Genomic DNA, 27,663 nt, shown 5'->3' on the forward strand with positions numbered 1-27,663 from the left:
AACTGAATTCGGCTCAGGAGCAGCAGTGGTCGGAGCGCCACTGCCAAGGGTAATTGGTTAAATGAGCTTGGTAACGCTGGTAGTGGGGGGCAGCAACGTGTTTTGCGGACAAGGCACAGGAGGTTGCTGTGGCTTGGAACCATGTGGCGGACGGAGGCAGGTGGCTTGTGCACTCAATTACGCGTTGATGTAAGTGAGGATGGGGGGGCGGGGAACGGGGTATTGGGCAACTATAAATATATACATTTTCCCTTGATCAATAAAACTACCTTAGTTCTGAATGCCAGCCTCAGAGGGAGGTTAGAAGAGAGACGAGAACATAATGAGTGAGCAAAACATCCTTTCAGCAGATCTCGAGTGGTTGGCAGCAGAACTGGGAAAATGAACCGGAACGGGGAGCGAGAAGGTATTCAGCAGCGAGGGTAGAGACGCCTAGTTTTCGATGGACTCCCGACACATACATTGTGTGAGATCTACCTTGCTGTGTTGTACCTAGGCCTTGTTACCTCGGAGAATTCCGCTTTGTCGCCTTCATGAGGCTCCAACCCCACACAGCACAGGAGTTGTTGGAACTAGTTAGCGAGTGTTCAGCCTTGCTTTATCTTCCGCAAAACTCGAGATTTCGCAACACCCAATCCAAAGCATTGTGAAGTTGGTGACAAAATATCTAAAAAGTAAGTTAGTTTTTTTGAGAGCCTCGAAAAAGTTTGTTGTGGGACTCGACCTCTGGTTTCTTCATTTCTTTTCCTTTTTCTGTAGCAGAAACCTGAGTCGGCCGTCGTTTAATCCCCTCTGCCGTATGCCGGCTGTGATTGGCTGTGAACGCGGTTTGGACCTTTTTTGGGGTCTTCGACCTCAGAAATTCGCACCCTGCCTAGCATTTAGCACACCCACCCATCTTCAAACACCCTACTCCGAACCTTTCTTGTTCTCGTCTCTATCACAGCCACGAGACTCACAATCATCGCCCAAATCACGCTAAATAGAAAGAAATCTTCTTTTCATCACGCACAATCACTAGTATTCACGAACGAGCGCGTCTAAGTCGCGTACCGCAGCTCCACGATTCGCGAGGGTACAGTAGCCAACATGGCGCCCCGTCCGCGACAGAGCGGCAATGACACCGACGCGTCGATGCCAGATGCCCCAGGACAGAACCCACCTTTGCAAGTGGCCGACGATATGGTAAGAGTGGCTCGCCCCTCGTTTAGCGAACTCTGCACAACTGCTTAGTGGCGACCAAACGGGCTAATCATCTAACTCTTTAGGATGTTGACGAAACCCCTGATTATACCGACTCGGACACAAACCCCAACACCACTGCCAGCAGTGTAGCTGGTGAACCTGTCGCCGATGGCCGAAAAAGGCGCTCAGAAGCCAATCAGTTACGTAGGAGTATCTTTGGCAAGAAGCACGACCGGCTGGGCGAGTCAAAGGTGAGAGCGGGTTTCCAAGCTTTTGCGCAATTGATCGGAACTAACGGTTTAATAGGAGGATGACACATTGCGCCGATTCCGATACCTTTTGGGTTTGACTGACCTGTTTCGCCACTTCATCGAGACGAACCCGAATCCTAAAATCCGAGAGATTATGGCCGAGATCGATCACCAGAATGAGGAAGAGTCCAACCAAAGGAAAGGTGGTGGTCGCCAGGGCGGCGCTACTAGCGAGAGACGTCGCCGGACCGAGGCGGAAGAAGATGCCGAGCTCCTTAAGGACGAGAAGCACGGCGGTTCTGCCGAGACCGTTTTTCGCGAATCCCCCGGCTTCATTCAGGGCACTATGAGGGATTACCAGATTGCCGGCTTGAACTGGTTGATCTCACTCCATGAGAATGGTATCTCTGGCATCCTCGCCGACGAGATGGGCTTGGGCAAGACGTTACAGACGATCTCTTTCCTCGGTTACCTGCGTCACATCATGGGCACCACGGGCCCTCATCTCGTCACGGTCCCCAAATCCACCCTGGACAACTGGAAGCGAGAGTTTGCCAGGTGGACTCCGGAGGTCAACGTGCTCGTTTTGCAGGGTGCCAAAGAGGAGCGTCAGCAGCTGATCAACGAACGACTGGTTGACGAGAACTTTGACGTCTGCATCACCAGTTACGAGATGATCCTTCGCGAGAAGGCCCATCTGAGGAAGTTTGCGTGGGAGTACATCATCATCGACGAAGCCCACCGGATCAAGAACGAGGAGTCATCGTTGGCACAAGTCATCCGCATGTTTAACTCGAGAAACCGTCTCTTGATCACCGGAACCCCGCTCCAGAACAACCTGCACGAACTCTGGGCACTCCTTAACTTCCTCCTCCCCGATGTGTTCGGAGATGCAGAGGCCTTTGACCAGTGGTTCTCGGGCCAGGATCGGGACCAGGACACCGTTGTTCAGCAACTGCACCGTGTGCTACGGCCGTTCCTACTTCGCCGCGTCAAAAGCGACGTGGAAAAGAGTCTGCTGCCCAAGAAAGAGGTCAACGTCTACATTGGCATGTCAGAGATGCAGGTCAAGTGGTATCAGAAGATTCTGGAGAAGGATATCGACGCGGTCAACGGAGCGGGCGGAAAGCGCGAGTCGAAGACGAGACTCCTCAACATCGTCATGCAGCTTCGCAAGTGTTGCAACCATCCGTACCTCTTTGAAGGTGCCGAGCCCGGACCTCCTTACACGACCGACGAGCATCTCGTCTACAACGCTGGCAAGATGATTGTTCTTGACAAGTTGTTGAAGCGAATGCAAAAACAGGGAAGCCGCGTGCTCATCTTTTCGCAGATGAGCCGTCTGCTAGACATCCTTGAGGATTATTGTGTGTTCCGCCAATACAAATACTGCCGAATTGACGGTAGCACGGCACATGAGGATCGTATTGCCGCCATCGATGACTATAACAAGCCGGACTCCGAGAAGTTTGTTTTCTTGTTGACGACGCGAGCCGGTGGTCTCGGCATCAACTTGACCACAGCCGACATCGTTGTCCTCTATGACAGCGATTGGAATCCGCAGGCCGATTTGCAGGCCATGGACCGAGCTCACCGTATCGGCCAGACCAAACAGGTGGTTGTTTACCGCTTTGTCACGGATAATGCCATCGAGGAGAAGGTTTTGGAGCGCGCGGCGCAGAAGTTGCGCCTCGACCAGCTCGTCATTCAGCAAGGCCGTGCTCAAGCGGCAGCCAAGGCGGCAGCCAACAAGGACGAACTGCTCTCCATGATCCAGCACGGCGCAGAGCGTGTATTCAAGGCAAAGGGCGCGTTTGGGTCGCTGGCAGAGAAGGGCAACGAGCTGAACGACGACGATATCGACGAGATCTTGCATGCTGGCGAGTCCCGGACCAAGGAGCTCAATGCCAGGTATGAGAAACTGGGCATCGACGACCTCCAAAAGTTCACATCGGAGTCGGCCTACGAATGGAATGGCGAAGACTTTGCCGCGCGCAAGAAGGATATCGGGATTAACTGGATCAATCCAGCCAAGCGTGAGCGCAAGGAGCAGATTTACTCAATCGACAAGTACTACAAGCAAGCCTTGCACACTGGCGGTAGGACCGCCGATGCGAAACCGAAAGCGCCCCGGGCGCCCAAGCAAGTTCCGGTCCACGACTACCAGTTCTATCCCCCCAGGCTCCGCGACCTCCAAGACCGGGAGACAGCATACTATCGCAAGGAGATCGGGTACAAGGTTCCTCTCTCGGACGGCGACGATGAGAACCTGTCAGAGCGCGAGGCCGAGAGGGCACTTGACCAGCAGGAGATTGACAATGCCACGCCCCTCACCGAGGAGGAACAAGAGGAGAAGCAGACGCTTGCCCAACAAGGGTTTGGTGACTGGAACCGACGTGACTTCCAGCAATTCATCAATGGATCCGGGAGATATGGGCGTCAAGATTACGAAGGCATCGCTATGGAAGTCGACAGCAAGACGTCCCAGGAGATCAAGACGTACGCCAAGGTCTTCTGGCAGCGATACACCGAAATTACCGACTACAACAAGTACCTCAAGATCATCGAGGACGGCGAGGAACGAATGCGCAAGATTGAACACCAGCGCAAGATGCTGCGGAAGAAAATGAGCCAGTACCGGGTGCCGTTGCAGCAACTCAAGATCAGCTACTCTGTTTCGACCACCAACAAGAAGGTGTACACAGAGGAAGAGGACCGATTCTTGCTCGTGCTTTTGGACAAGTACGGCGTAGATTCAGAGGGAATTTACGAGAGAATTCGGGATGAGATTCGGGAGAGCCCGCTCTTCCGGTTCGATTGGTTCTTCCTGAGCCGGACGCCCACTGAGCTCGGTCGTCGTTGCAACACGCTCCTCACAACGGTGGTCAAGGAGTTTGAGGATGTCAACACAACCAAGGCGAATGGCGTGAACGGCAAGTTCAAGCGGGAACTGGATGACGACGAGAATGACGAGGACAGCATCCTTGGCTTGGCCCCGGCCAAGAAGAAGACGAAGGCGAATGGTGTCAAGGTGAGCATGAACGATTTCGTATGACACTGGATTCAAGCTAACACTGGAACAGAACAAGGCTCTTGACAATGTGAAGTCAGCGGCGGGGAGCAAGGCCAACTCGACATCGCCCTCGCGGGCATCAAGTGTTGGGTCCACGGCCTCGAATGCCGCTGGCACTAAGGCCAAGTCTAAGGGCAAGAAGAAATAGGTGTGAGAAGACGGTGATGGAAGTGGATAACATGGAAACTCGGTCGGATAGAGGGGTCGTCGATGATTTGGCATGTTGGCCAGCTGTACTTTTTTTCTTCTCTGGTGGCACATTCGTTTGTCATGTTGGGGTAATTCGGTGGTTAGAGTGGGGAGGGGCCGGCGTTCGGGTGGTTTTCCTTTTTATCATGGGAGACAGCCTTGCTGTTGAGCTCGCTGGAGCAAGATAAAAAACCCGCAGTGTTCCAATAGTAAGACACAGCATTATGTAGCACTAAATTGCCTCCTGCTTCTCTACTGCCGTCCCGTAACCTATGCGTGCTGTGTGGGATGCGTTGGTCTAAGCCCGAGCAAGTGCGCCTCGAATATCAACATGGCAAGAACAGGGACCGAGATAGCTGAAAGACAGGCCAATGTAGGGTATCCGCGTCCCGTCCGAGGGGCGCACAAGACGGAGCTACACGAGCAAACCACACTACCTGGGCGAAGAACCAACTTTTTTCTTCCAAAGTCAAGGAAGGGTGTCCCTTTCTCCCTCCACCCCGATCCGCCGCCCCAGATTTCGTGTCCCTGAACGCCATTTGTAAATGCCGAACCACCACCGCCCTCAAATCCCATCATCAGAAACCTCAAGCACTGGCGGCCGCTAGCCTGTTCTGCCTCTCCCTCTCAACCTCGTACAGGAAGTCGTAGTACCCCTTGTCGAAGGCGTGCACGCGCACGTAGCCGTCCTCTCCGCCGCTGGCGTAGCCCTTGCCCGTCGGGTCGGCGGCGACCGTGTTGAGCGGGCCGAAGTGGCCGCGCACGCGCCCGATCTCGTCCTCGAAGATCTTGTGGTAGAAGCGGGCCTCGAACTTGCCCTGCCGCGCGGCTGTGGTTGTGACGTCCATGGCGGCCTGGCCACCTCCCAGGATGACGAAGTCCTTCTTCGGGGTGATGGCGGCGCTGTTGAGGGGTGTGTCGGCGGTGTAGCTCTTGAGGACTTCGAGGTCCTTGGCGGAGATGAGCTAAGATTGGTAGTCAGTAATTGTTCGAGTCGCTCCCGCTGAGAGACCATTGCCAAACATACCTTGGAGGTCTTGTCCTTCGAGGCAGTGATGAAGTAGGTCCTGTCCTGGGACCACTGCAGATCCGTAATTGGCTGGTTCAGCTCGTGGATGGGGATGTTGTAGAGCAGGTCGCCCGTCTTGCCGTCGTATTGGGAAACGGAACCATCCTCATGGCCGGCAATGATGTACTTGCTCAGGTAGCTCCACCCAGCGACCGTGGCCTTGCTCTCATCGCACACAATGGTCATGACCTTCTCATCGCTCTGCTCCGCCTCCACGTCGATCTCGATGTCCAGCACTACGATCGTGCCCAAGTGCCCCATGCGCTTCTCTGTTACGCCCAGCAGCTTGGTGCCATCCTCGTTGAACTCGACCCTCTTGACAGCCGTTGGGAAGTCCCATGTCTTGAGGCACTTGCCCGTCTTGATGTCCCAGAGGCGGATTGTGTTGTCGGCAGACCCCGAAGCGAGGATGGTGGATGTGGGGTCGACATCGATGGTCCAGATGGCACCCTGGTGGCCGCGATACGTCCCGAGCCGCTCGCCGTTGTGCGCGAACCACACGCAAATCTGTTGATCTTTCGAGACTGAGAAGATAAGGTCACCGTCGGGGTTGTATCTACAAAAGAGCGTGGAGGTTAGATCCAAAGTTTAGTCTTTCCCCTCGGACTGCAAAGGCGACCAACTTAATCTGGGTCAGGGCACGTTCGTGGCCCGCCAACAAGATAGGCCTCATTTTCGCGGTACTGGAAGTCGGTCGAGGATGGTCTCCTTTACTGTCGTTCGAAAATGATTTCGTTGTCAACCGCAGGGAAGTGCAGGTAATTATCGGCGCCGGGTCGTCTTTTGCGAGCTATTGCGGGGCGTTTCTTTCAGGGCGTTGGCTTCTTTCGTCGGATTGATTTGGGCGCCCAGTAATTTTTCCGCAGATTGTGCGCGCCGCCGATAGGCCACCCCCCAGTCATCGCGGGGCGATTCTGCCCCACTTCAATATTCAGCGGCTGTGGAGTCATCTTTGCGCAAGGGTCCTTGACCGCTTTCTGTTTTCAGGTGAGTCACCTAGACCTCACCACTCTCTGGCCAAAAAAAGCCGAACTCCAAGTCGAGGGGCCGCCGAAATCTTGGTCGAGGAGAACCAAAAGAAAGCCATTCGAAAGCCCAAAGTCCACTTTTTATTTGACTCGGTTTCTTTTATTTAAGTTATTTTCTTTATCTCTTCTTTTTCTTGGTTTTCTTTTATTTAGTTATTTTCTTTATCTCTTCTTTTTCTTGATTTCTCGCTCCACTTTCGAGTTCAGCTTTTTTTTGGCCAAAGGGAGCTCACCTCACCGGAGCCGATGGAAGCCTCGTAGTTGCGCCTCATCCTGTCATCCAAAGGGCCCGCAGATAGACAAGCAACCGCGGATTTTTCGGGACATTAGCTCCAGCGGCTCCAAATACGTAATCCTATATGACAAGCTTGGCCGGCGTCCGCTACAACGCTCTTAGCAGTGGAAACGGACACCTTTCCGTTCCCGGCGCGGCAGACAAGCACCGGCCGAGTCCCGTGTCAAAGTTAGTTACACACATCAATTGCGGTTGAAGGAACCTACCTAGGTAGGTAGGGGCTTCTTTTTGGTCCCGGACCGCCGACTCAAACACTCGTTGAATTCCACCCGGGCCAAGGACGCAACGTGGGTGTCCGCCGGTATGGATTGGTTTTTTACTTTATTATCGTCCTTCTGTCCCTCGTCGCACCGTTTCTGTCAACCGTAGCTTCCCTCTCATGATCCCGGTCGAAAGAACAAACAAACTTTCAAGACGGGCGTGACTCAACCGAATTCTCTCCACCGCCAAATTTCTTTTAATCCGCAAGGATCTGTTGGCCCTGGACCTTCTTGACCACTTCCTACTCGTGTTTGAGAACCAATTGGCTGTGAAGAAGGGTGTTGCTGGCCGAAGAGACGAGTCATCAAACAAGCGTAGGAACAACAGGAGCGGCAGAGTCACACCTGCTATGACTCTCTCACGTCTTGCTCAAAGGGTTCCGGCCCCCAGACTTGGACCGACAGCCAGGCTATCACACCGCTCGACAACCACAAACCAACCTCAATCGAGTCATTCTGGAATTCCTAATGGCAGGGATTTGTCGATCCTACGGCTGGAATCGCGCCCGCCGCGCGCCGCTCGTGGTGTCGCAACCACGGCGGCAGCAACATGTGACTCAGGAGAAGTCAACAGTCTAGCAGCCGACTTTCGGCGGTCTCTCTCGGCTGCCGTCAGCCCCGCTGCCCCGCGCTGTTCCACATCAATTCGCTGGGCTCCATCAGTCTCGGGCCCAATCCTCGGGAACAACACCAAGAGCTCGAGGAGTCACACCAACGCTCTTTTGCGTTCCCACCACAACCCGTCCACGACTGTTTTCAGGACCTTCTCCAGTTCGGCAACAGTCATGGCTGCAGCAAAGATTGACGGAACGGCGATTGCCCGGAAGGTGCGCGAGGGCCTGCGCGCCGAGATTGAGGAGAAGAAGAGTGTCAACCCACGGTTCCAACCGTCCCTCAAGATCATCCAAGGTGCGTGCGTTGCATCCCGCCACAGGCTCAACGCAGGGTCCTAATATGGTCCAATATTTGTGACTAAACTAACCACCAAGCGCTGCAGTGGGTGACCGATCCGATTCATGTAAGCTCCCGCCACGACGAGATCCCCCACCTATTTTACCCCGCCATAGCACATGCGCATAAGGGCATGGGATAAGCTAGCAAGTTAGGTTACTGATGCTAAATGCCCCCTAGCCACCTATGTGCGCATGAAGTTGAAGGCCGCCGAGGAGGTACGCTGCCGGCCACACATGGCCAACCCCCCCATCATTGACATGTATGGTGCGCTAAACTTGTTCCCTCTAGTGCGGCATTGCTTGCGAGCTGATCAAGTTCGACGAGTCCGCCACCGAGGCCGAGCTCATCTCCCGTGTCGTCGCCCTCAACAACGACCCAGCAGTGCACGGCATCCTTGTGCAGTTGCCCCTACCAAAAGACGTTTCCGAGTACAATGTCACCTCAGCCGTGGCTGGCGAGAAGGATGTCGACGGCTTCGGCACCCACAACATCGGCGAGCTAGCCAAGCGTGGGGGCCGCCCCTTTTTCGTCCCTTGCACCCCCAAGGGCGTCATGGTGCTTCTCCAGGAGGCGGGCGTTGAACTGGCTGGCAAGAACGCCGTGGTTCTAGGCAGGAGCGACATTGTCGGCAGCCCCGTCAGCTATCTCCTGAAGAATGCCGATGCCACGGTTACCGTCTGCCACTCCAAGACTAAAGACTTGGATCAGTATCTCAAGAATGCCGATGTGCTCGTCGTTGCCATCGGGCAGCCGGGCTTTGTCAGGGGCGAGCAGCTCAAGCCTGGGGTCGTCGTCATTGACGTGGGAACCAACTATCTCCCCGATGCCACCAAAAAGTCGGGTCAGCGTCTGGTGGGTGACGTCGACTTCGAGTCGGCCTCCCAAGTTGCTTCCCACATCACCCCGGTCCCCGGAGGCGTGGGCCCCATGACCGTCGCCATGCTTCTTCAGAACGTTGTCGATGCTGCGACGCAGTCGTTTGAGGTGGAAAAGCAGAGGCACATTGTGCCCCTGCACCTTAAGCTCCTTGACCCTGTTCCGTCCGACATTGCCATTTCCCGGGCGCAGGCGCCTAAGCCCGTCACCCAGATTGCCAAGGAGATCGGTATCACGCCCTCCGAGTTGGAACCGTACGGCGCATACAAGGCCAAGGTCGATCTCGATCTGCTGAAGCGTCTCGACCACCGTCGCGATGGCCGCTATGTCGTTGTCACGGGTATTACTCCTACACCTCTAGGTGAGGGTAAGTCGACTACGACAATGGGTCTTGCCCAGGCGTTGGGCGCGCATGTCGGCCGGGTCACATTTGCCAACGTGCGGCAGCCCAGCCAGGGCCCGACCTTCGGAATCAAGGGCGGCGCCGCTGGCGGTGGTTACAGCCAGGTTATCCCTATGGATGAGTTCAACCTGCATTTGACCGGTGACATCCACGCCATCACTGCTGCGAACAACCTGCTCGCCGCCGCCATCGATACCCGCATGTTCCACGAGAGCACCCAAAAGGACACCGCTCTCTATAGGAGGCTGGTCCCTGCCAAGGGTGGCAAGCGAGTGTTTTCGCCCGTCATGCTTCGCCGCTTGAAAAAGTTGGGCATTGACAAGACGGATCCAGACTCGTTGACCGCAGACGAGATCACTCGCTTTGCTCGTCTGGATATTGACCCGGAGACCATCACTTGGCGCCGCGTTCTAGATGTCAACGACCGCCACCTACGCGGCATTATCATCGGCAATGCGCCGACTGAGAAGGGCCACAGCCGCCAGACTGGTTTCGATATTTCTGTGGCCAGCGAGTGCATGGCCATTCTGGCCTTGAGCACCAGCCTGGGTGACATGCGGGAACGTCTCGGCAGGATGGTCGTTGCCAGTTCGAGAAGCGGTGACCCTGTCACCTGTGACGACATCGGTGCTGGTGGCGCACTTACAGCTCTGATGAGGGACGCCATCAAGCCAAACCTGATGCAGAGCTTGGAAGGCACGCCCGTTTTCGTGCACGCGGGTCCCTTCGCCAACATCAGCATTGGTAACAGCTCCATCCTGGCGGACAAGATGGCCTTGAAACTTACAGGCACCGAGCCGGATGAGGATCACGCGGCCAAGGCCGGCTTTGTTGTCACCGAGGCTGGTTTCGACTTCACCATGGGTGGTGAGCGCTTCTTCAACATCAAGTGCCGTACTTCGGGTCTGATCCCGGACGTGGTCATCGTGGTCGCCACCATCCGCGCCCTCAAGGTTCATGGAGGCGGCCCGCCCATCTCGCCCGGCGCCCCACTCGATGCCGTATACCGGGAGGAGAACGTCGACGTGCTGCGCAAGGGCTGTGTTAATCTGGCGAAGCATGTCGCCAACGCTAGGTCATACGGTGTGCCGGTCTTGGTCGCCATCAACAAGTTTTCCACCGACACGCAAGCTGAGATCGACGTCGTCCGTGAAGAAGCCATCAAGGCTGGCGCAGCAGATGCCGTCCTGGCTAATCATTGGGCTGAGGGTGGGAAGGGCGCTGTTGACCTTGCCAACGCCGTTGTCGCCGCCGCCGAGATGCCCAAGGATTTCAAACTGCTGTATAACCTCGAAGGCACCGTGCAGGAGCGCATCGAGAAGATTGCCCGTGATATGTACGGCGCCGCCGCTGTCGAGTTCAGTGAGCTCGCGCAGAATAAGGTTGATACCTACACGCGCCAGGGCTTCGGTAATCTGCCGATTTGCATCGCTAAGACGCAGTACTCGATTAGCCACGACCCCGAACTCAAGGGTGCCCCGACTGGCTTCACGGTACCTATTCGGGACGTACGCATGGCCGCCGGCGCCGGCTACCTCTACGCTCTGGCTGCTGACATTCAGACCATCCCTGGCCTACCTACTGCCCCTGGCTACCTCAATGTCGATGTTGATGTCGAGACGGGTGAAATTGACGGCTTGTTCTAGAAACAAGTCAAGAAGCATACCTGTGTTTCATTAATAGTTTCAATTATCGGCGTTATACTCAGCCGGGGCAGCTTGGGGCGTCATTTTGATCAACTCGGGAACGGGGGTGCGTGTTTAACACATGGCGCTTGGGGGATACCACATAAGACGTGTAGAGCAGAAAAGGAATGGTTGCTAGACACAGTTCAAGTAGGACATGCTTGGCCATGTCACACACCACCAAGTTCGAGCACTAATAGAGCAGCATTGATTTTGGATGAACATGAACAGCGCCTCAGTATATTGCTTCCGTCTGCGCTTCCTTGTTCAGTGCCCGTCTCCCAGCAACCATCGCATCTCATCCATCTATCATTAGATTATCTTGTCTCATGAGATCCCCTTCCAACCACAGCCTTATATAAAAGTACATGCGCCAAGCCAAACTCGAAACAAGAAATGGTACAAATACAATACAAACGAACAAGGAGACGATGAAGAATCGTCGCCTGAAAAGATGTGGAAAGGACTGGACTCAACCAAACAACCCCCTTTTCCGTACCGAGGTATCGTGACCGTGACCCAAACCAAAATGCCGTACTGGGTGAAAAATAACAAAGAAGAAAAGAAAAGCCACATCATCCTGTATACTTGTTTATCCATTAGATCCATGGGTGGTTGAAATTCTTGAAAACGAGTGAAAATCGTGAACCCTGAAGAGGGAAAAGCCGAAGCCGAGACTGGAAGGGATTGAGAGACCGCGTAGTCGTCATTGGGTCCGGTGTTTGGTGTGAATGCGGGGGGAGTGGTCCAGTTTCTCGTGAGTGCGTCGAGAAGAGCGAGATGGTGAAGGAGGTTGGTTGAAGGAAGTGATGATGGGTGTTTCGAGCGGGGGAGGACAAGGAGACATGGGAGTATGGTCTTCTCAGAACCATTTCAACCCAAGCCCCTCCTCCAGCTTCCTCAGCACCCCAACGGCGTCCACATAGAGCCTGCTCCTCCCGCCAACGCAGTCGCTCTCCAACTTCTTCCTCACCAATCCCACCACCCCAAACGCCTCGCGCCGCCCGCGCACGCGCACCACATCCTCAAGCCGGACGCCCTCGGCCGCCACCAGGCGCAGCCACCCAATTGCTTCCTCATCCGACGCCACAGCGGCAGCGCCATTCGGCGTCAGAGCGGGACTGTTCGTCCCGCTTCCACCTCCGGCAGAGCCACCAGGGGCGCCACTTGCGCTACGGCCCCGGCTACTACCACCACCACCTCCAGCACCACTCTGGCCCTGGCCCTGACCCTGACCCTGACCATCCGCAGCACCGCCTCGGGCAGGGTAGGTAAACGCCCAACAAATCAGCGCGCACACATACATGGCCCAATAATCCGACATATCTTCGGACCACGACGCACCACTCCTACTCCCACCACTCCCCTCCCCACCCCCATCCTCCCCCTCACCACCCCCATCAGACTGCCTCCCCAAAAACGCCAACACCGCCCTCGCCGCATACACCGTCGCGCGCAGCACACTCAACCCCGCCAACACCCCCCCGGCCCCCGCCGCGCCCGACGGCGTACAAAACGGCGGGTTGACCGTCACCCACAGGCGCAACCGCTTCTGGTGCTCGTGGAAGGACGTCGCGGGGAGGACTTTCTGGGAGAAGACCCAGGAGTCGCCGCCGACGGCGAGGAGGTCGCGGAGCGGGGTGTGGTGGAGCGCGAGGTAGGTGTTGGAGGTGGGGCAGTGGGGGAAGAGGGTGCTGATGAGGTCTTCGGGGTTGTGCGGGTAGGGGGTGGTGGTGGGGGTTTCGGAGGGGTCGTAGTGTTGTTGCTGGTGGTGGTGTTGTTGGGGGGTGTGGTGGGGGGTTTGGTATTGGTGGGGTTGGTGTTGGAGGTGGTGCTGGTCGGGGTGGAACTGGTTGCTGAAGTGGTGGGAATGGGGGTCTAGTTCGGGCGCGGGGGAGTTGTTGGCGGAGATGGAGGATGTGGGGGGCGGGCGCTGGCGGCGGGGTAGGCGCTGCGCGAGGACGCTGAGGATGATGATGCGGTCGGTCGGGGTGCGGTTCGTGACGTCTTCGCGTGTTAGGTGCTCGAGAGGGGGCACGTGTTCGGGCTCGAGCGAGCCTGGGTCGGTCGTGGCAGCGTTGGCCCATTCTTCCACCGAGGTGGCTTCCCACGGCTTGGTGGTTCGGCCGAGGAGGGGGATCGGTTGCATCGCCCCTCCGACCTCGGCGTCCTGCGAGCGCCGCTGCTGCTGGTAGATGGCGGCGTGGCCGTCGACGAAGACGCATGTGGCGAGGAGGCGACGGCGCGACTCGGTGTCGACCCAGCTGCGCCACCGGTCATGGAGGGAGGGGAGGCGCTGTTGCTCGGCGGCGAGCAGGGCGTGGTCCAGGAGGGCCGTGTTTTGAGACAGGACCTGTTGGTTCAAAACCCGGTGTGAGTATGCTTGTCCGGGAGCCTGAAGAAGGGGAGCCGTGAGAGAAAGAGAAGGTGCCGTGGTAGCCACCGGGCTTTGGCGGTCGGGAGCAAAGAGAGAAGACCATGACGGCTGTGTCCGGGACCGAGAATAAGGAGAAGAAGAAGGTGAAGAAACAGAAGGAAGATTAGGATTAAGATTACTCCCCATAGAACGGGGCAAAGAGAAAGCCAAGGACGAATCCGAAGAAGCAAAAGTGGTCCCAAACGGAGAAGTAGCCGACGACCGAACCCGGGAAGATGGGAAACTGCCCCAGGAAGCGGTCTGCAGCGGACTCAAATGGCGCAGAGCAAAAGGAGACATGGTGCTAGACGTCGGCGTCGCAGCATCACCAAGGGAAGAACTAGAAGACGCGGGGGAGGATGCAGGGGACCAAGCCGTGGTGTCGACTAGCCAGAGGCCGTTGTCCTCGGCAAGGGCAGAGGACGGTGGCATACTAAAAGACCGCGAAGCACTCACCCTCGAATACAAAGACTCGAACGGCTTCGAGGGTCGTGTGACGGCTTTGCGGCCCCGGAAGCGGGCGAAATACTCGCAGAGAAGAATGGCCTGCATCGTTTGGAGGCTCCATTGGGGTATCTGTTTGCCATGGTGAGACTGGTTGTCAGCGTACGAAGGTAATGTGGTGGGTTCCTCCCAGGGCTCCATTACTCACCCGCTTCACTTCTTGCCATGCAAACTCATGCAGCTGGTTTCCTCGAGTACGGTCTTCCCTGTTGTCGAGGTGTTGCGTGGCCACGGCGGCCATGGCGCACTTGAGCACATCCTCCGAGCCTGCTTGGAACGATTGGTAGTGAATAAAGGGAAATATCGGGTCGACCTGGGCCCAGTAAACCTCGATATACCGGGGGATGGCAGCGCGGACCGGCCCCGGGAGCGGAATGGTAATGGAGGGGGGCCCTGGCAAAGCACACCCGCCGATGAAAGCCAGATCAAGCTCCGGAACCAGGTCGCTACTATGGCTAGCATTGTCGGTCCCTGGACTCGCGGCCGCGTACCCGACAGATAGCCCGAGATCCATAGCCACATGCGAATCCAGAAGATCATGGTGGAGGAGCCCCTTTCGGCGATCGAGGTCCACGGCCGGGTCGAGGTGTCTTGGGAGATGAGAAGCAGATGCGTAAATGGGCCCGGAAGGTCCGTGAGATGACGCATCCATGGGCGGCGTTTGGCCGCGGAGGGAGGAAATAGAGTTGCTGTGCTGGTGCTGGTGCGCCCGGATAGTGCCGTTAGAAGTGGCGCTCAAGGGTGGGTGGTGGTGACCGGCGCTGGCTGTGGTGTATTCTAAGGATGATGGTACGGTCAGCGTCCCATCAAATGTAGAATCCGTGGCTTGGCGGTGGTCCGAATATGGGTTCATAAACGAAGAATCGGCGAAGGATGGGCTTGCTTCAAGTCCTGGACCAGAGCTCGGAAGACCACGTGGTGCCGCGCTGGGGTACGGTGACCGGTGTCGCGCCCAGGGACGTGGGTTTCTCGAGACGTCTGACACCGGCGTCGAATAGGTTGTGCTGTCCGAAGCAGATGAGGGCAACGGGGAGGCGTCAGGGAGTTCCGGCATATCGGACTGGAATTGCGGGCCGTGCGTAACCACACAGATGGACGGCGGCTGGCCAGCCCTGGGCTGGTAACCGCTTAGTTCATCGTGATAGGCACCCGATAGCGAGGATGACTGCGCCGGGTTGACGATAGAGATGGTTGGGGGGAACGGGTAGCCACCACGGAAGTCTTGGCTCGTGTGTGAGAAGCCGGGCTGGTTCCCAACGTTGACATTGGGTGTGCGTGGGGTCTCAGTGGCCGCGGGGGAAGCAATTGGCCTAGAGGGCGTCGGTGACGAGCGTTGAGGTTGGAAGGGGAGCCCTGCTGATGACGGGCGCGGGCTGTTTTGCGGGGACCCCGCCTTGGATAAGTCGTCGCCGTCATGCTTGCTGTGGTCGTGGTCAGTACATATCGGCGCCTATAGAAGTGATGTCACGGCACACGCACTGCTTCTCCTGATGCCGCACCAACAGGTCGGCGCGGTGGAACGCCCTGTCGCAACCGGGGCACTGGAATTGCGGTTCTCCGTGGCCAAGTTGGTGTCGCCTAGAGACAGTCGTGGTTAGCATGGAAATTGGTGACGGGGGACATCGGCGGCGTTGGCGGTGAGCGGAGGTCTAGATTCTCACCTTAGATGCTCGGCCCTTGTGAATGTCTGTCACGGGATGTTAGAACGCGAGCGACGAATAAGAGAAGGAGGGTGGGGGCATGTGAGTAAACGGCTTCTCTTCTCACCTTCGGAGGTCGACAGATGTCGCAGATATGAACCGGTAGGCCCTTCTTTGCCTTGCTGACCCGCCCAGTCTTGGGAGTGATCTTGGGTGTGTACTGAGTCGTCACAGGATGGAGAGGCATGGGCCTTTGCGGGCCCCTGGGCATGGACGACGGCGAGGCAGCCGAGCCATATCGTGACCGGTCCATTGAGTCACTGCTAGTGGTGCTCCGTTGGCGTGTCGACTTGCGGGTTGTAGACCCCGACGGAGGCGGCGAAGACGGGGTCGAAGACGATGTAGTGGTGATGTCTTGTGTCCCGGGTCCTATTTCTACCTGCGCTGGTGCTGCGGCGGAACCAAGACCCCGTGACGAAGTACCGCGCCGTTTAGTCGAGCCAACGGGGGCGGCTTGGTTGATATCCTGCTGGGTGGTGGCCGGGCCGGGATCAGTGACATGTTTTGGCCTGGCCTCTGGGTTGGGGGGTGTCTCTTGGAGCGGGCCGGCACTGGCCAAGTTCTTAGCGGCCCTGGCCCTTTTATTGAGGGGGGATCGGGCGCCAGGAGGGTGGTCGTCGTTGACATCCATTATAAAGCTGAGGCTAGCCATGATGGGAGACAAGCGGGCCCTCAAAATGGAAGTCAGATGCCAAGTTGGGAGTACACAGCCCTGTTGGACTGGTGAAACGAATGGAGAGGTAGCAGTCGAGATGGGAATAAGACGCTAGAGGGGACAAGAAGTGTGGACGGTACGGTACACGCAATACACGCGCGGCTGCAGCAGCAGGTGTAAGGCAAAGAGAAAGGGCGAGCAGCGGTATGTACAAGTCGGTCAAGAGTGACAACGTAGGGCTGGGAGTTGGGGGAGCAGGAAACAAGCCTCAGCCCGGAGGAGGGGAACAGGGGGATGGAGCAGAGAGAGACGGTCACGGTGCCGGCCCCAAGGGACTGCTTGCTTCCATGTCGGTTGAGAATGGGACTCGAAGCATCGGGGGAGACAACAGCGCGGCACGTCTGCGGCGCTGCTATATTCAGACGGCCCACCGCGCCCAAACACGCTGCTGGACAAGTCGCGCAGCGAGATGGGATGGGATGGGGAGATCCAATGTACAGTCTTGGCGACCTTTGCAGGAGGCTTAGTCCATGTGAACCCCGTTTGGGCTGGCTGTTGCTCCCGCCCGCCGCCCACCCCCTCCCTTCTCCCCTGTCAGTACAGGGGGGTCATGGGAGGGGGGGCACTGGGTGGGTAGTGGTTGACAAGGGGGGTTGTGATGGTGGGACCAAGTCAAGATTACCAAAGAAGATTTTTGTAAAGAATCACCGTCTTCAGGTACCTGATTGGATTCGGTACCCCACGGTCCAACGTTGCCTTCGACTTTTTGTACAACACAGACCGAACGCGAGGAGTGGATTCGGGGCTTCTTTTGCCGCGACGCATTAGCTGGTGAACTCACGTTAGCCGCGACTGTCCAAGGTAGTTAGCTATCGACCACCGCAGTCCAGGCAAGACGGCACCACTTTCAGCGTATCGTCAATGTGTTGTTTACAACTGTCATGATGTTCATTGACAGGCTCGAGTTCATACATACTTGGAAGCTTCTGCTCCTTCGGCAACCTTGAGCAGCGTTGTCCTCAGAGAGCAAGTTCGTTCCCTCGACACTCAGTGCCCTGACTGACTCCACGGGGACAGCTAGGGCAGATGGGATGTCCAGTACCAGCCCTGATTCTTGGCGCCAAGTTCTGTACCATTGCCCTGCGCCGGGGAAGACTCAGTTTGGGCCGCGGAGTTCGGCTTCCCCTCTCTCCACTAACCATGGCGAGGGGAATCTTCATCAACCGAAGGCCCCTTGGGGTTACGGACCTGCCAAAAAGGAGGCATGGCATGAATGCTGAAAGGAGTGCCGGGGGTTGCCTAAGATCCTGCTACCAAAAGTGACTCTTCTCTGTGAGGTGGAAGCGGGAGCCGCCCGAGTGCATGGAGCATTACTTCGTCGATCCACACACGGTCAACGCACTTCACTACGCGGCGCTAGTCAGTTCGGGTCGATTTTCGAAGCACAACCCACAGAGGCCTGTGCATTGAAGAAAAAAGCTAACCCGGGAATAACGCTAACGAGAGACATAGTTGGTGCAGAAGTGCTCACCAATGAGTCCCCCACAGGGAATGCCGGCCATGTCCAGAAAGGAGGGTTACAACGAAGCGAGATGACCGCGTAGCCGCCCAACTGACTGGCTCGACTGGCTTGCCTAACTGGGAATGTGGCAGCGGCAGTCACCAAGGGTGGCTCTTGAAGCGCAAGGGCCGCACTCTCGCCACATGAGTCTGCCTCTCTGTGTCGTGTGTCCATAATCATCAATCTGTGATGGTGTGTGTGCGGGCTCGACGGGGGGAGGCGTCAAGAGAAAGGACCCTTGGTCATCTTCGGCGATCGATCCGGTGGAGAGAGCTTGCGAGCATCGTGCTTCGGGGAGGTTCGGCGAAGTGTTTCTCCACCACGGCGCAGAGGGGCCGGGTTATTTGACAGGGGGTCGGGAGGCGGGTCGGGGAAGAAAGCGTTGATGTGCAGGGGGCGGAGGTCCGCCTCCTCTCTCATTGGGTAGCTACCTGCTGCGCCGCATGCCAGTGAGATCCTATTTTCGTGGGCTCGATATGTATGGTTGGGATGATGGGCTTTTCTGGAAGGGTTCTTTTTTTTCCTGGGCGACGCGGTAGCAATGCACTATTCAAATGACGCGTAATAGTTGGTAGGTTTACGCAGCACGTGTAACGAAGCTCCAAGGTTTGAAAATGGTCATTGTCGTCGCCACGATGAAAGGAAAAAAAAACCAGTGGTTCCCCGGATAGAATTGCCGAGATCGGTCATCTTCACTCGATCGAATCTGCGGGGCCGCAGCTGCTTGTCTGACACCTGTGATTCGTATGTATTTACATACCGTACGAAGTACTTCGTATGGAAGTTGTGTTACACTAAATTCGCGCGAGACAACAAACTAAGCTAATGATTTGCATTTGGTGACCGAAGCGCATGACATCCTTTGGCATGCTCCAGCCCTCAACCAAGGTTTGGCCTTAGGGGAGTTGCCCGTGACCTGCGGCAATCAAACGACAAGCGCAGATAGGCGCCGAACATTTGACGCTAGTGAACCAAGTGCGCAAACATATTGGAGAGGGTGTCGTGCTGGTGGGTGATCGTACCATGCATGAAATGATCGCAATACCATTTGACGGTCCCGGTATGATGGTGGTGCTGCCCTCGTCCTGGATCGGCCCGGTAGCGTAGGTACTGTGTAATGTTCTTTGCAGCTTCCCGAGCCATGCTTTCGCTGAGCACGGGATATGGGGACACACAGGCGCTTAGTTGTCGATGATCGATTCGTCCGATCTTGCGCCGAGGAGGTGGGAGACAGGGGATGGGTGGACGAACAGCCGGTACTGGGTGGTGGCGCAGTGCAGTCGGCGAGGGGGAGGCACACACCAGCTGCCCGTTAGCGGGACCGGGACCTGCAGATGTCGAGTGTGTGATGGTGCGCCCCTGTCGCGCGCTTGTCTCAGGTGAATCTGGAACGGCGGCTAATTCTGGGCTCAGGGGAAACAGGGGGTCCCAAATAAGAGAGTTTGTGCAACCACTGGCGGCAGTCAGAGAGCGAATCCGGATCACGGCAAACGCGTGTGGGTGGGCAGTTGGGTTGGGAAGTGCCAAAATGACCGCTTTTGGTAAATAAATCACGGCCAACCGGTGCGTATCCAGAAAGAATGACACCCACATCCACACACACAGTATCATCCCTTTCCTCGAGGCCGCAGTTCCCTAGCCCATGATGATGCTGACATGGTGTGTCACCTCAGGAAGACTGTGCTGTGTATGGATCACTGTCGAGTTGTCGTTCAATAGTCTTTTGAGTTTGGCCAGGAAACCGCTGCACAGACCGACAGGCACGGGCCATGAACCAGTGGGGGGTTGTTGAGGCCCCACGGCGGGAAGCGGTAGCACTAGCCAGCCAGAGCTAGCGTCTTTCTCTGAACACTGCCCGAACTCAGGCCCTGGTCCCGGCTCAAATCCACGGAGCATGGGGAGAAGGCCCCGCGCGAGCCCCGGCGCCGAACCGCTTCCAGCCCTGGGACTCGGGACCGCGGGACGATGCTTCGGCTGGAATCTGTGCACAGTCGTATCCATGACACCGAGCATTCAACATTTACCGCGCACCAGCTGGGCTCGTATAGAGCTAGTTAGAATTACGAGATGTCAGTGTTCCATGTTGAAAAGCTGAGCGAGCTACAAAGATTGAACTCTCCAGGTTCCCACGCCTCATCCAAGTATCTATCGATGCACAAGTATTGCAAAGTAAGCGCTATTTATAGGCCAAGCCTCTCGGCGAACTCTAAACCGTCGATTGTTGACGTGTCGATACACCGTCTCTCACGTCAAGACAGAAGTTGTCGTCATCGCAGGGTCTGCGGAAGAAAGAAGGCGCTCCTTCCTGGGGACTCTGGCACAGCGGCATTCCTGTGGATTATGGGGAACCAATCAGCCACTCTAGCACAGGGCCCCGGCAGCGAGGCGAGATGCTTGACCCGCAAAATTCCCTCCCAGATGTGTGTCATGCCCCCCGGGGGATGTGCTTGCGACTGAGTTGTTTATTCGTCTGGCTTTTTTCTTTCTTTCTCTTTTTTTCCCCATCTCCGCTAGCAGCAAGAATCGGCCTGCTCTCACCGTGAGAGCTAAATTCGGCAGATTCCATTGCATCAAATCTGGACATGTTTCTGTTGCAATGGCACAGCCAGTCATTCGCGGCGCACGAGTCGAAAAAAAAAATGCTGAAAAAGAAACGGACCGATGACCTTGCATCTCTGACGCTAAGCACGGGTTGTTGGTGCAAGAGTGTAGCGGCATCTCACACAGCCACCGCCCTGCCTTGCTCGCGTAGCACAAGCACGAGCAAAGCCAAGCAACCACGACCCTCGTGTGAGAGTTGGGCGGGCTGAGGGAAAAAGATGTTGCTCGTCGACTGTGTGTGCCTCAGACATGCTTCCATCTCCCGACTGCGCACCCAGTTCTGAAACCGTTTCATGCCGGGTCGACGAGCCTTTCACCAGCTTTTCTTCATTCAGCTTCCCAAGATATCACCACTCGAAAGGTGTTTCCCCGCTGTCATTGGCCCGGGCCTGTCGCCGCAGGATTTGCAGCCAGAAACCCGACCCTGAAGGACCAGCTCACCTGTTCCGCGGACAAACTCATGATATAATGATGGTGTGGCGGCGCACCGTTGTTGTGTCAACAGCTTCAGCCGCTCGACGAAACAATGACAAGCTTCGGTCGCTGTTTCCGGGGAACGTGGGCGCCCCTGGCCGTTACGGGATCCAACGGACCCCAACAGCCACCTCATGCAAGGGCGGATAGAGCGGGCAAGGGACGGCCCCATCATTCGCTCTTCTGCTGCAGTTTGTTCCAAACCAGCCAGATATCCAGACCCAACAGCAGCTCAAGGCCAGTAACTTCTGTATGTGTACTTGTATGCGGCCGGGCTGGCTTGGCCTACCCCACGATGTGGCACACTCATCTCAGCCCTACGAGACAAACAAGCAAGGGGAGGGACTTCACTGGCTGTGACGTAGTTGAATGCTGTTTTGTGATAGGGGCAGAGACAGCTTCGGTCACCAAGTTGTGGTAGCTGTAACTGGCATAAACATCATTTCGGAATGTTTGCCCTCTGAGGGAGATCGGTAAGGATTCTGTGCTCCTCATTCGTGGCTCTGCCGTCCCCCTTTTCCGCCAAATGATGCCCGGTTTGCCCTGTGGTACGCAACCCCCTATTTCCAAATGCATTGAAGGAATCACCCGGCGGCGTGGGCAATTAAGGTGGATATGCGATAGTAAATATGCTCATAAAAGACAAAGTCAAGTCTCTAACACTGCGGACATCCCCTGAGCCGGGCTTGTAGGTGACATCAGAAGTTTTTGGTTGGTATCACAATTCTTGCCTGTAACAAGCTCACTGCGGCCTGCTTCTGCCCGGGCCTTGAGCAACAGCCGAATTCGTTATAAGCGTGGTTGGCCAGTATGGGTGAAACCAACGAAGCGCCGATTGGCATTCCAAGCTCTCATCGGCCATGCCGTGATATCAAATATTTCCTCTTTGTATCTACACCGAGAGGTCGTTATAATCAGTTCCGAGTATTCCGCCATGCCCCTTAAACAAGTTTGGCGTCACCACTGTGTTACCTACACGATCGATAACAAATCCCGCAATGGAAAGAGAAGCGCACAACTTTCTGAATAAAAATGACAATAACTATTATTTTAGCTAGGGGGCACGACGAAGTCAATGGAGATGGTGTGATGATGAGCGAGTAATTCCATTACCGTAACAAACCTATCAACACGAATCCATGATCATAAATCTTTCACTACAAATCCATGACTACGGTTCTGTGACAACGAGCCTATCAAGACAGTAACAACAGAGTATACTTACCCAAAGACTCAGTTGAGGGAAGTGCAACTTAATTTGGTGGCTTTTGTTTAACGGACTGCTACCTCCTTAACTGTGAACCGAGCGAGTCTGAGATTAATAAGTTGGCTTCCCTAAAACTACATCTATTATTAGTATCATGAGCGCAGTGTTATTCGTAGGAGTAGGAGGAGAAAGAGCACGCAAAACAACACCATTAACCATACCTAGATTGACAGGAACATATCCAAAGGAGGGGAGAGTCCACATATCTAAACCACGTTCCGCCGTTACACCCACAAACGCCATCAAAAATCACGGGCAGACTCGAGCGGTTATAGATACATTATAATGTTGCGTGAGCCTGCACTAGGAAATACCGACTGGGCTTATTGCGACCGCCCCTAGTGTTTATACCACAACTTTTCCCTTCCCAGAACTCGAAACCCAGGTGTAGGAGGAGGAGGTGGCAGAGAAGGACGAGGACAAGAAACGCTCAACAAAGCAACAAAGGCCAAGCCAGACCAGGCCAGCCAACACGGCTCGCAGCTGGTGACAGACAGACAGCCTGACACAGAAGACCCACGGACAAAACACATCCCTCCGTTCTACGAAACCAAGAAACACCATGGCGTCGCAACAGGGCCAAAGCTAACCGCGTTGGCTCGTCGCAGGCAGCTGCATGGACCTCCGGCCGTCACTCCCATGCTTGTCCTCGCTCTCCTCCGAATCGTCGTCGCTAACGGGCCGGCTCTCCCCTTCCCTGTCACCCCTGCGGCTCTTGGTCATCTAACACTAGTCAGCATATTTATCACCCCAAATGAAGAACAAACAAACACAGGATGTGCAAAGCGAGAGGGACCTACCCATGAGCGCACCCCACCAATCAACCCCAGGGTATACCCGGTGACAAAATCATTCGAGGTGCTCGTAGCGCGCTCGCCCGCAGTGGCCACGCCCGTCGGCGGGCTCCTCGGGAACGGGAAGGCACCACCCGCAACACCACCAGCGGGCCCCAGCGGGCTGCTCGGCGGCAGATCGCCGCCATTGATACTAGCGCTACCACTGCCGTTACCGCTGGCGAAGCGGGCCGGGCTGGGGCTCTGGGGGCGCGAGGTGGGCCAGTACTGGCGCAGCTCGCGGCTGAGCTCCTGGCCGGTGGTGGTCCAGTTGGTGCGGATGTTGTCGCGCAGGTCCTGGACGTGGCGCTTGAGCTCGAGCTCGTTCTTCTTGAGCCAGCTGATGTTGAGCTCCTGCCGCGAGGTGCCGCGCTTGAGCTGCCGCGCGATGTACTTTTCGTAGTCGCGGACGATTCTAGGGAGAGGGTGCAGGTGTTAGTAGGGTTGTGGGCGCTGGAAAAAGGGGGAAGGGAGGGGGGGCCTGGTGGGGTTGTGGGTTGGTGTTTGCTTACTTTGTGATGATACCCGTGGTGCTCACGCCCTCGGTTCGTTGGGTCACGAGGAACTTGCCTGCGGCTTTGATGGGAGCATAGATGTCGTCGCCTTCGTCGGCGCCGTAGGGGAGATCGTCGTGGGCGACATAGTCGAGCTGATGCTCTTCGAGAAATTCGGGAGTGACAATCCAGGGGCAGTTCTCGATGACCTCATCCACCCACTTGCAGTGCCGTACCGTCTCGGCCCGTTCCTTGCCAGATAGCACGGTGAGACCCTTGCGCTTGTGCGTCTCCTCATCGCCAGTCACGCCCACTATCAGATACACGTCGGGGAACGCCTTCTTTGCTTGCTCGAGCTGGCGCATGTGCCTGTCGTTACCGTTAGCTCACGTCCCCGGCAGGAATCGTAAACAAAGGTGGCAGATAAGCCCCCTATCCGTAGCCCAACATACCCAAGGTGAAACAAGTCGAACACACCATCCGCATACACTCTCACGGGCCGGCCCTCGGGAGGCGGGTTTGTCGTGTATCCCACCGGGTGGGTAAGCTTGCCGATCGGAGGCGGCGCCATCGCCGCGGTGGTCTTGCTGCTGGTCATGCCGCTCCCATTGGCACTGGCATCGCCGCCCTTGCTCGACGTCAACTTCCGGCTCCCCTTGCGCGTCACGCGCTCCGCGATATCGACGCTGGCCTCGGTGGTATCGCTCGGCTCGCCCGGGTCGCGGGCTTGGGTGTGGTGGCCTATCGCACTGGCGGTCGTCGAGCTGGGGGGGAGCTGGTCTGAGCTGGCACGCTGGCGCTTGTTGGGGTGTGCGGTGGAGGACGAGTCGGTCTTTCTGTGGGCGTTGGCGGCCGTCCGGCTGGACTCGGGGGCGGTGGTGTCGCCCTCCTCGCCCGAGGCGTCTCGGGACTCGTTCTGGATTGTCTGGTTCTGGTCCATGTCGAGAGTGGCGGATGTGTTGTTGCGCTTGCGTTTCCCAGCGCCCTGGGCGGCTGAATTCGGTGACGACATGTTGGCAGGCAAGAACGTCGGCCTGCCGAGAGAAAGAGCGGCGGAAGAGCTAAATAACACGCAATGTGGGCCCGGGCCGGATATGGAAGCCGTTGATCGTCCCGGGAGGCCGAGAATCGAATTCGATGCGCCCAGCGGCTTGTGAGGATGTCGAAGCGTGGCCTGTTGCCGCGGTTGTCAGATTTGCGGGTTGTCAATCGCCGATTGCGCAGCAACTATCTGCTCTGGCGGGAAGCTTTGAGTGGTGTCTTTTGAGTATCAAACTCGCCGACTACCTGGTGAATACCCGATGGATAACTATCGGGCGACGCGGAGAAACCGGGACTAACGGGGTATAGTTTCGCTTGTTGAATTGACGTACGATCAATATATCAAGCCAAGTTAGGGAGAGGTTGTGAGGTTGTTGCAGCAGGTATTTATTAAAAAGAAGCTGGCCCACAGCGAGCGAAGCAGCTAGAAAACTTCGACACGATAGCTGTTCTGCGAAACAGCACACCAGAACACGTTATTTGGGGAATTCGAGATGTATCGCGTTCCGTGCCTCCACATTAGGCATAATGATTCGAGATAAGCTGTCGCTGGCCGGGGTTGCAGGAAAGGGGGCACCCGCCCGAATTCTGCAAAACAATTTCCTTTCGCTCAATGCTTGCCCAAGTTGCGGCAGGGATGTCTCATGGCCCCCTGCAATGGTCACGTCATTCTCCAGACAATGCGGCTTCCATGCTGTGGTGTGTGGCTTGGCCTCAGAAGAGAGCAGATGCTGCGTCATCAACCTTGCAGCACCACAACGAATTCGTACTTGGTATTGTGTAGGTTCCCTGTCGTCTGATCTGAGGACTTCAAGAGGAGAGGCAATCAACTGAACTTTAATCGAACTTCAAAATCGTATACCGCTAGTTTTGTATCCGATTGAACACTGGAATTTGTGAATGATTGAAACTTAGGACTGTGCCACACGCTTCGATAAAACTGTCACTTCCAGCATAGGTAACCAGGTTGGAGTGTTGTCACTCAACCCTGAGCCGTGACCCTGATTTGAACATCGTAAAAAGAAAGATAATCCCCATACCGTAGAGACCTCGTTTTACAGCAGCTCAACCGTGTTCCTCTTCACAAAATGCCGCCCACACCTGCGCTTGTCACCCGGCTTGCTCATATAGCAATATGACTTGGAACCCTCGGGCGCCACGGGCCCATACTTTTGCGTAACTGAGCAGTACTCGCGGCCCTCGCCCATCCACTCTTGAATGTGTTTATGAAGCTGGCATTTCGTAACGCCGCACATGCGGCAGTATCCCTGCCCGCGCACCCGCAGCTTGGACAGCGTGTCTTTGCTACCGACGGCCACGAAGGAGCTTGGGGAAACAACATTGCCTGCGAGATGCCACGCCCACTCAAGCTCGTTCGGCCCGTTCCGGCGGGCCGTGAGGGAAACGGCACCGTGGAGCCTGCGGTGGATGGCGTAGAAGTGCTTGTTGGTCAGGCCGAAGCAGGTGCTGTCGATGGGGTCAAGGAAGTCGAATATGGCAAAATGGAGTTCGGGCGGTAAGTCTGTGAGCGCAAGCCTGACCGTCGGCTTGTGGCGGCGCGGAATGGGCTGCTGGTCGGTGACCGAGTAGGACCGCCGCGGAGGGCCGAGTGGCGGTCGCCTTGCCGGCGGTCGCGTCTGTTCCACCGCTTTCTGGGCTGGCTCTTGCGAGGGTTCCGATGGCGTCTGGGGTTTGTTTTCGGGAATGGGAGGTGGTTGTGGAATGGTATAGAGCGTAAAGCCGGGAGACTGTGGGGGGAAATACTCGTGCTGGGTTTGGGACCGGCGCGGCGCGCGCTTACCACCCTTGGGAAGACTAGTCTGGTTCGTCCTGTGCTCCTCCCTTGTGAAAGGTGACCTTGCCCCCTCCATCGAGGGCGGGCCACTGTACAGAACCTCGATCATAGTGAGGTTATGGGACGCCGTGGTTGGATGACGGTGTTGTTGAGGACTAGGAAGACTGAGACCAGAGTTTTGACTCTGAGCAACTTGAGGCGACGGCCAAGAGGTTTAGTTTCGGCGATATCGATGTCTATAGGCCAGATGGGTGACGAGGTGTGGCCAAGGTGGGGGGTACGATTGAGCCCGGTTGGTTCGTTTAGATATCAGGCCCGTCTTGAGAGCGGTTTCAGGTACCGATGCCGATTGTGATGCGGATCGGAAGTTGAGGGGCCCTCACTAGCAAGCTCATGGGAGGGAGGGACGGATTAATATTGGTTTCCCAGTGGAGGCAAGCGAGTCCTTTGTGCAGCTTGGTGTGTGGTCAGTCGATAGATCTGCCGTGGCTGACGAAGTGGCCAGACTCGAGTGGACCGCAGTAACCGAATGTCGAGGCCCGGTGCTGGGAGGCAGAAAGAGAGGGCGCTAAGATTGCCGAGGGGGTTTGGGGTAACACTGGGTAGTGTGGAGGGTGCAAGAAGATTCGCGACGAAAATGTCTAGGGACTGCCCGTTTTTGTGAGGATGGGGCAAAAAAGATACATGGTACCTCAGTACTTGTCGGAGGGTGATCGGCGCCCCTGATTTGCTGTTGTGGGAAGTCGTGGCTTCTGTCCGGCACGCCGGGTTCCGGTCGACTTGTTATCCGCCCGCGATTTGGTGGAGTAGGAACAGGATATGTGGGTGGATGGAACTGGGGGATGCTTCCTTGCCGGACGTGCCCGAGTCCTCGAGCCAGTGAACAATGACAGAATGGATGTGGTGTACCACAGACACCGCTCGAGTGCGAATCATGAATGGCCTTGCGGGCCTGGGGATCCGGAGTTCGCAGGCTTATCCAGCCAATGAGTGCTCAATGCGTAACTACTTTGTACGACGGCTTCAACCGCGAATGACGACGCGGCGGGTCTTT

General features: G+C 56.4%; 6 protein-coding genes across 6 annotated transcripts; 2 read left to right on the forward strand and 4 right to left on the reverse strand.

The window, feature by feature from the left end:
• The first annotated feature begins 786 nt into the window (after nucleotides 1-786).
• F5144DRAFT_388106 (SNF2 family N-terminal domain-containing protein) lies at nucleotides 787-4,843 on the forward strand. Its single transcript, XM_066784696.1, has 4 exons — nucleotides 787-1,185; nucleotides 1,269-1,436; nucleotides 1,492-4,467; nucleotides 4,520-4,843. Exons 1-4 carry the CDS (start codon nucleotides 1,090-1,092, stop codon nucleotides 4,655-4,657), a joined length of 3,378 nt encoding a protein of 1,125 aa, XP_066638845.1. The 5' UTR covers nucleotides 787-1,089; the 3' UTR covers nucleotides 4,658-4,843.
• A 92-nt stretch (nucleotides 4,844-4,935) lies between these two features.
• On the reverse strand, nucleotides 4,936-6,612 carry F5144DRAFT_586052 (eukaryotic translation initiation factor 3 subunit I). The gene is made up of 3 exons (XM_066789731.1): nucleotides 6,391-6,612; nucleotides 5,726-6,323; nucleotides 4,936-5,663 (listed from the first exon to the last, which is right to left on the reverse strand). Exons 1-3 carry the CDS (start codon nucleotides 6,438-6,440, stop codon nucleotides 5,286-5,288), a joined length of 1,026 nt encoding a protein of 341 aa, XP_066638846.1. The 5' UTR covers nucleotides 6,441-6,612; the 3' UTR covers nucleotides 4,936-5,285.
• Nucleotides 6,613-8,135: 1,523 nt separating this feature from the next.
• Nucleotides 8,136-11,229, forward strand: F5144DRAFT_499403 (formate--tetrahydrofolate ligase-domain-containing protein; the record flags this gene model as incomplete). The annotated part of the gene is made up of 4 exons (XM_066786328.1): nucleotides 8,136-8,259; nucleotides 8,348-8,368; nucleotides 8,482-8,519; nucleotides 8,593-11,229. The coding sequence occupies 4 exons, from the start codon at nucleotides 8,136-8,138 to the stop codon at nucleotides 11,227-11,229; spliced, it is 2,820 nt and encodes a 939-aa protein (XP_066638847.1).
• A 901-nt stretch (nucleotides 11,230-12,130) lies between these two features.
• Nucleotides 12,131-16,540, reverse strand: F5144DRAFT_498755 (uncharacterized protein; the record flags this gene model as incomplete). Its single annotated transcript, XM_066786287.1, has 6 exons — nucleotides 12,131-12,731; nucleotides 13,119-14,260; nucleotides 14,337-15,609; nucleotides 15,668-15,766; nucleotides 15,850-15,875; nucleotides 15,956-16,540. 6 exons carry the CDS (start codon nucleotides 16,538-16,540, stop codon nucleotides 12,131-12,133), a joined length of 3,726 nt encoding a protein of 1,241 aa, XP_066638848.1.
• Nucleotides 16,541-23,031: 6,491 nt separating this feature from the next.
• F5144DRAFT_606786 (uncharacterized protein) lies at nucleotides 23,032-24,785 on the reverse strand (the record flags this gene model as incomplete). Its single annotated transcript, XM_066791508.1, has 4 exons — nucleotides 23,032-23,169; nucleotides 23,247-23,694; nucleotides 23,792-24,142; nucleotides 24,226-24,785. The coding sequence occupies 4 exons, from the start codon at nucleotides 24,783-24,785 to the stop codon at nucleotides 23,032-23,034; spliced, it is 1,497 nt and encodes a 498-aa protein (XP_066638849.1).
• A 743-nt stretch (nucleotides 24,786-25,528) lies between these two features.
• On the reverse strand, nucleotides 25,529-26,718 carry F5144DRAFT_498260 (uncharacterized protein; the record flags this gene model as incomplete). The annotated part of the gene is made up of 2 exons (XM_066786259.1): nucleotides 25,529-25,583; nucleotides 25,916-26,718. 2 exons carry the CDS (start codon nucleotides 26,716-26,718, stop codon nucleotides 25,529-25,531), a joined length of 858 nt encoding a protein of 285 aa, XP_066638850.1.
• Nucleotides 26,719-27,663: the final 945 nt, after the last annotated feature.

The sequence above is a fragment of the Chaetomium tenue genome, assembly GCF_020726465.1.
Source record: "Chaetomium tenue strain MPI-SDFR-AT-0079 chromosome Unknown F5144scaffold_7, whole genome shotgun sequence".
Classification (NCBI taxonomy): Eukaryota; Fungi; Ascomycota; class Sordariomycetes; order Sordariales; family Chaetomiaceae; genus Chaetomium; species Chaetomium tenue.

Excerpts from the sequence above, each read along its gene's own strand:
- F5144DRAFT_388106 (XM_066784696.1), top strand. The coding sequence starts at position 1,090 with ATGGCGCCCCGTCCGCGACAGAGCGGCAATGACACCGACGCGTCGATG. Across the intron at positions 1,437-1,491 it reads ACCGGCTGGGCGAGTCAAAG|GAGGATGACACATTGCGCCG; the intron begins GTGAGAGCGGGT and ends ACGGTTTAATAG. Across the intron at positions 4,468-4,519 it reads CGAAGGCGAATGGTGTCAAG|AACAAGGCTCTTGACAATGT; the intron begins GTGAGCATGAAC and ends ACACTGGAACAG.
- F5144DRAFT_586052 (XM_066789731.1), bottom strand. The coding sequence starts at position 6,440 with ATGAGGCCTATCTTGTTGGCGGGCCACGAACGTGCCCTGACCCAGATT. Across the intron at positions 6,324-6,390 it reads CGTGCCCTGACCCAGATTAA|ATACAACCCCGACGGTGACC; the intron begins GTTGGTCGCCTT and ends GCTCTTTTGTAG. Across the intron at positions 5,664-5,725 it reads CGAAGGACAAGACCTCCAAG|CTCATCTCCGCCAAGGACCT; the intron begins GTATGTTTGGCA and ends TACCAATCTTAG.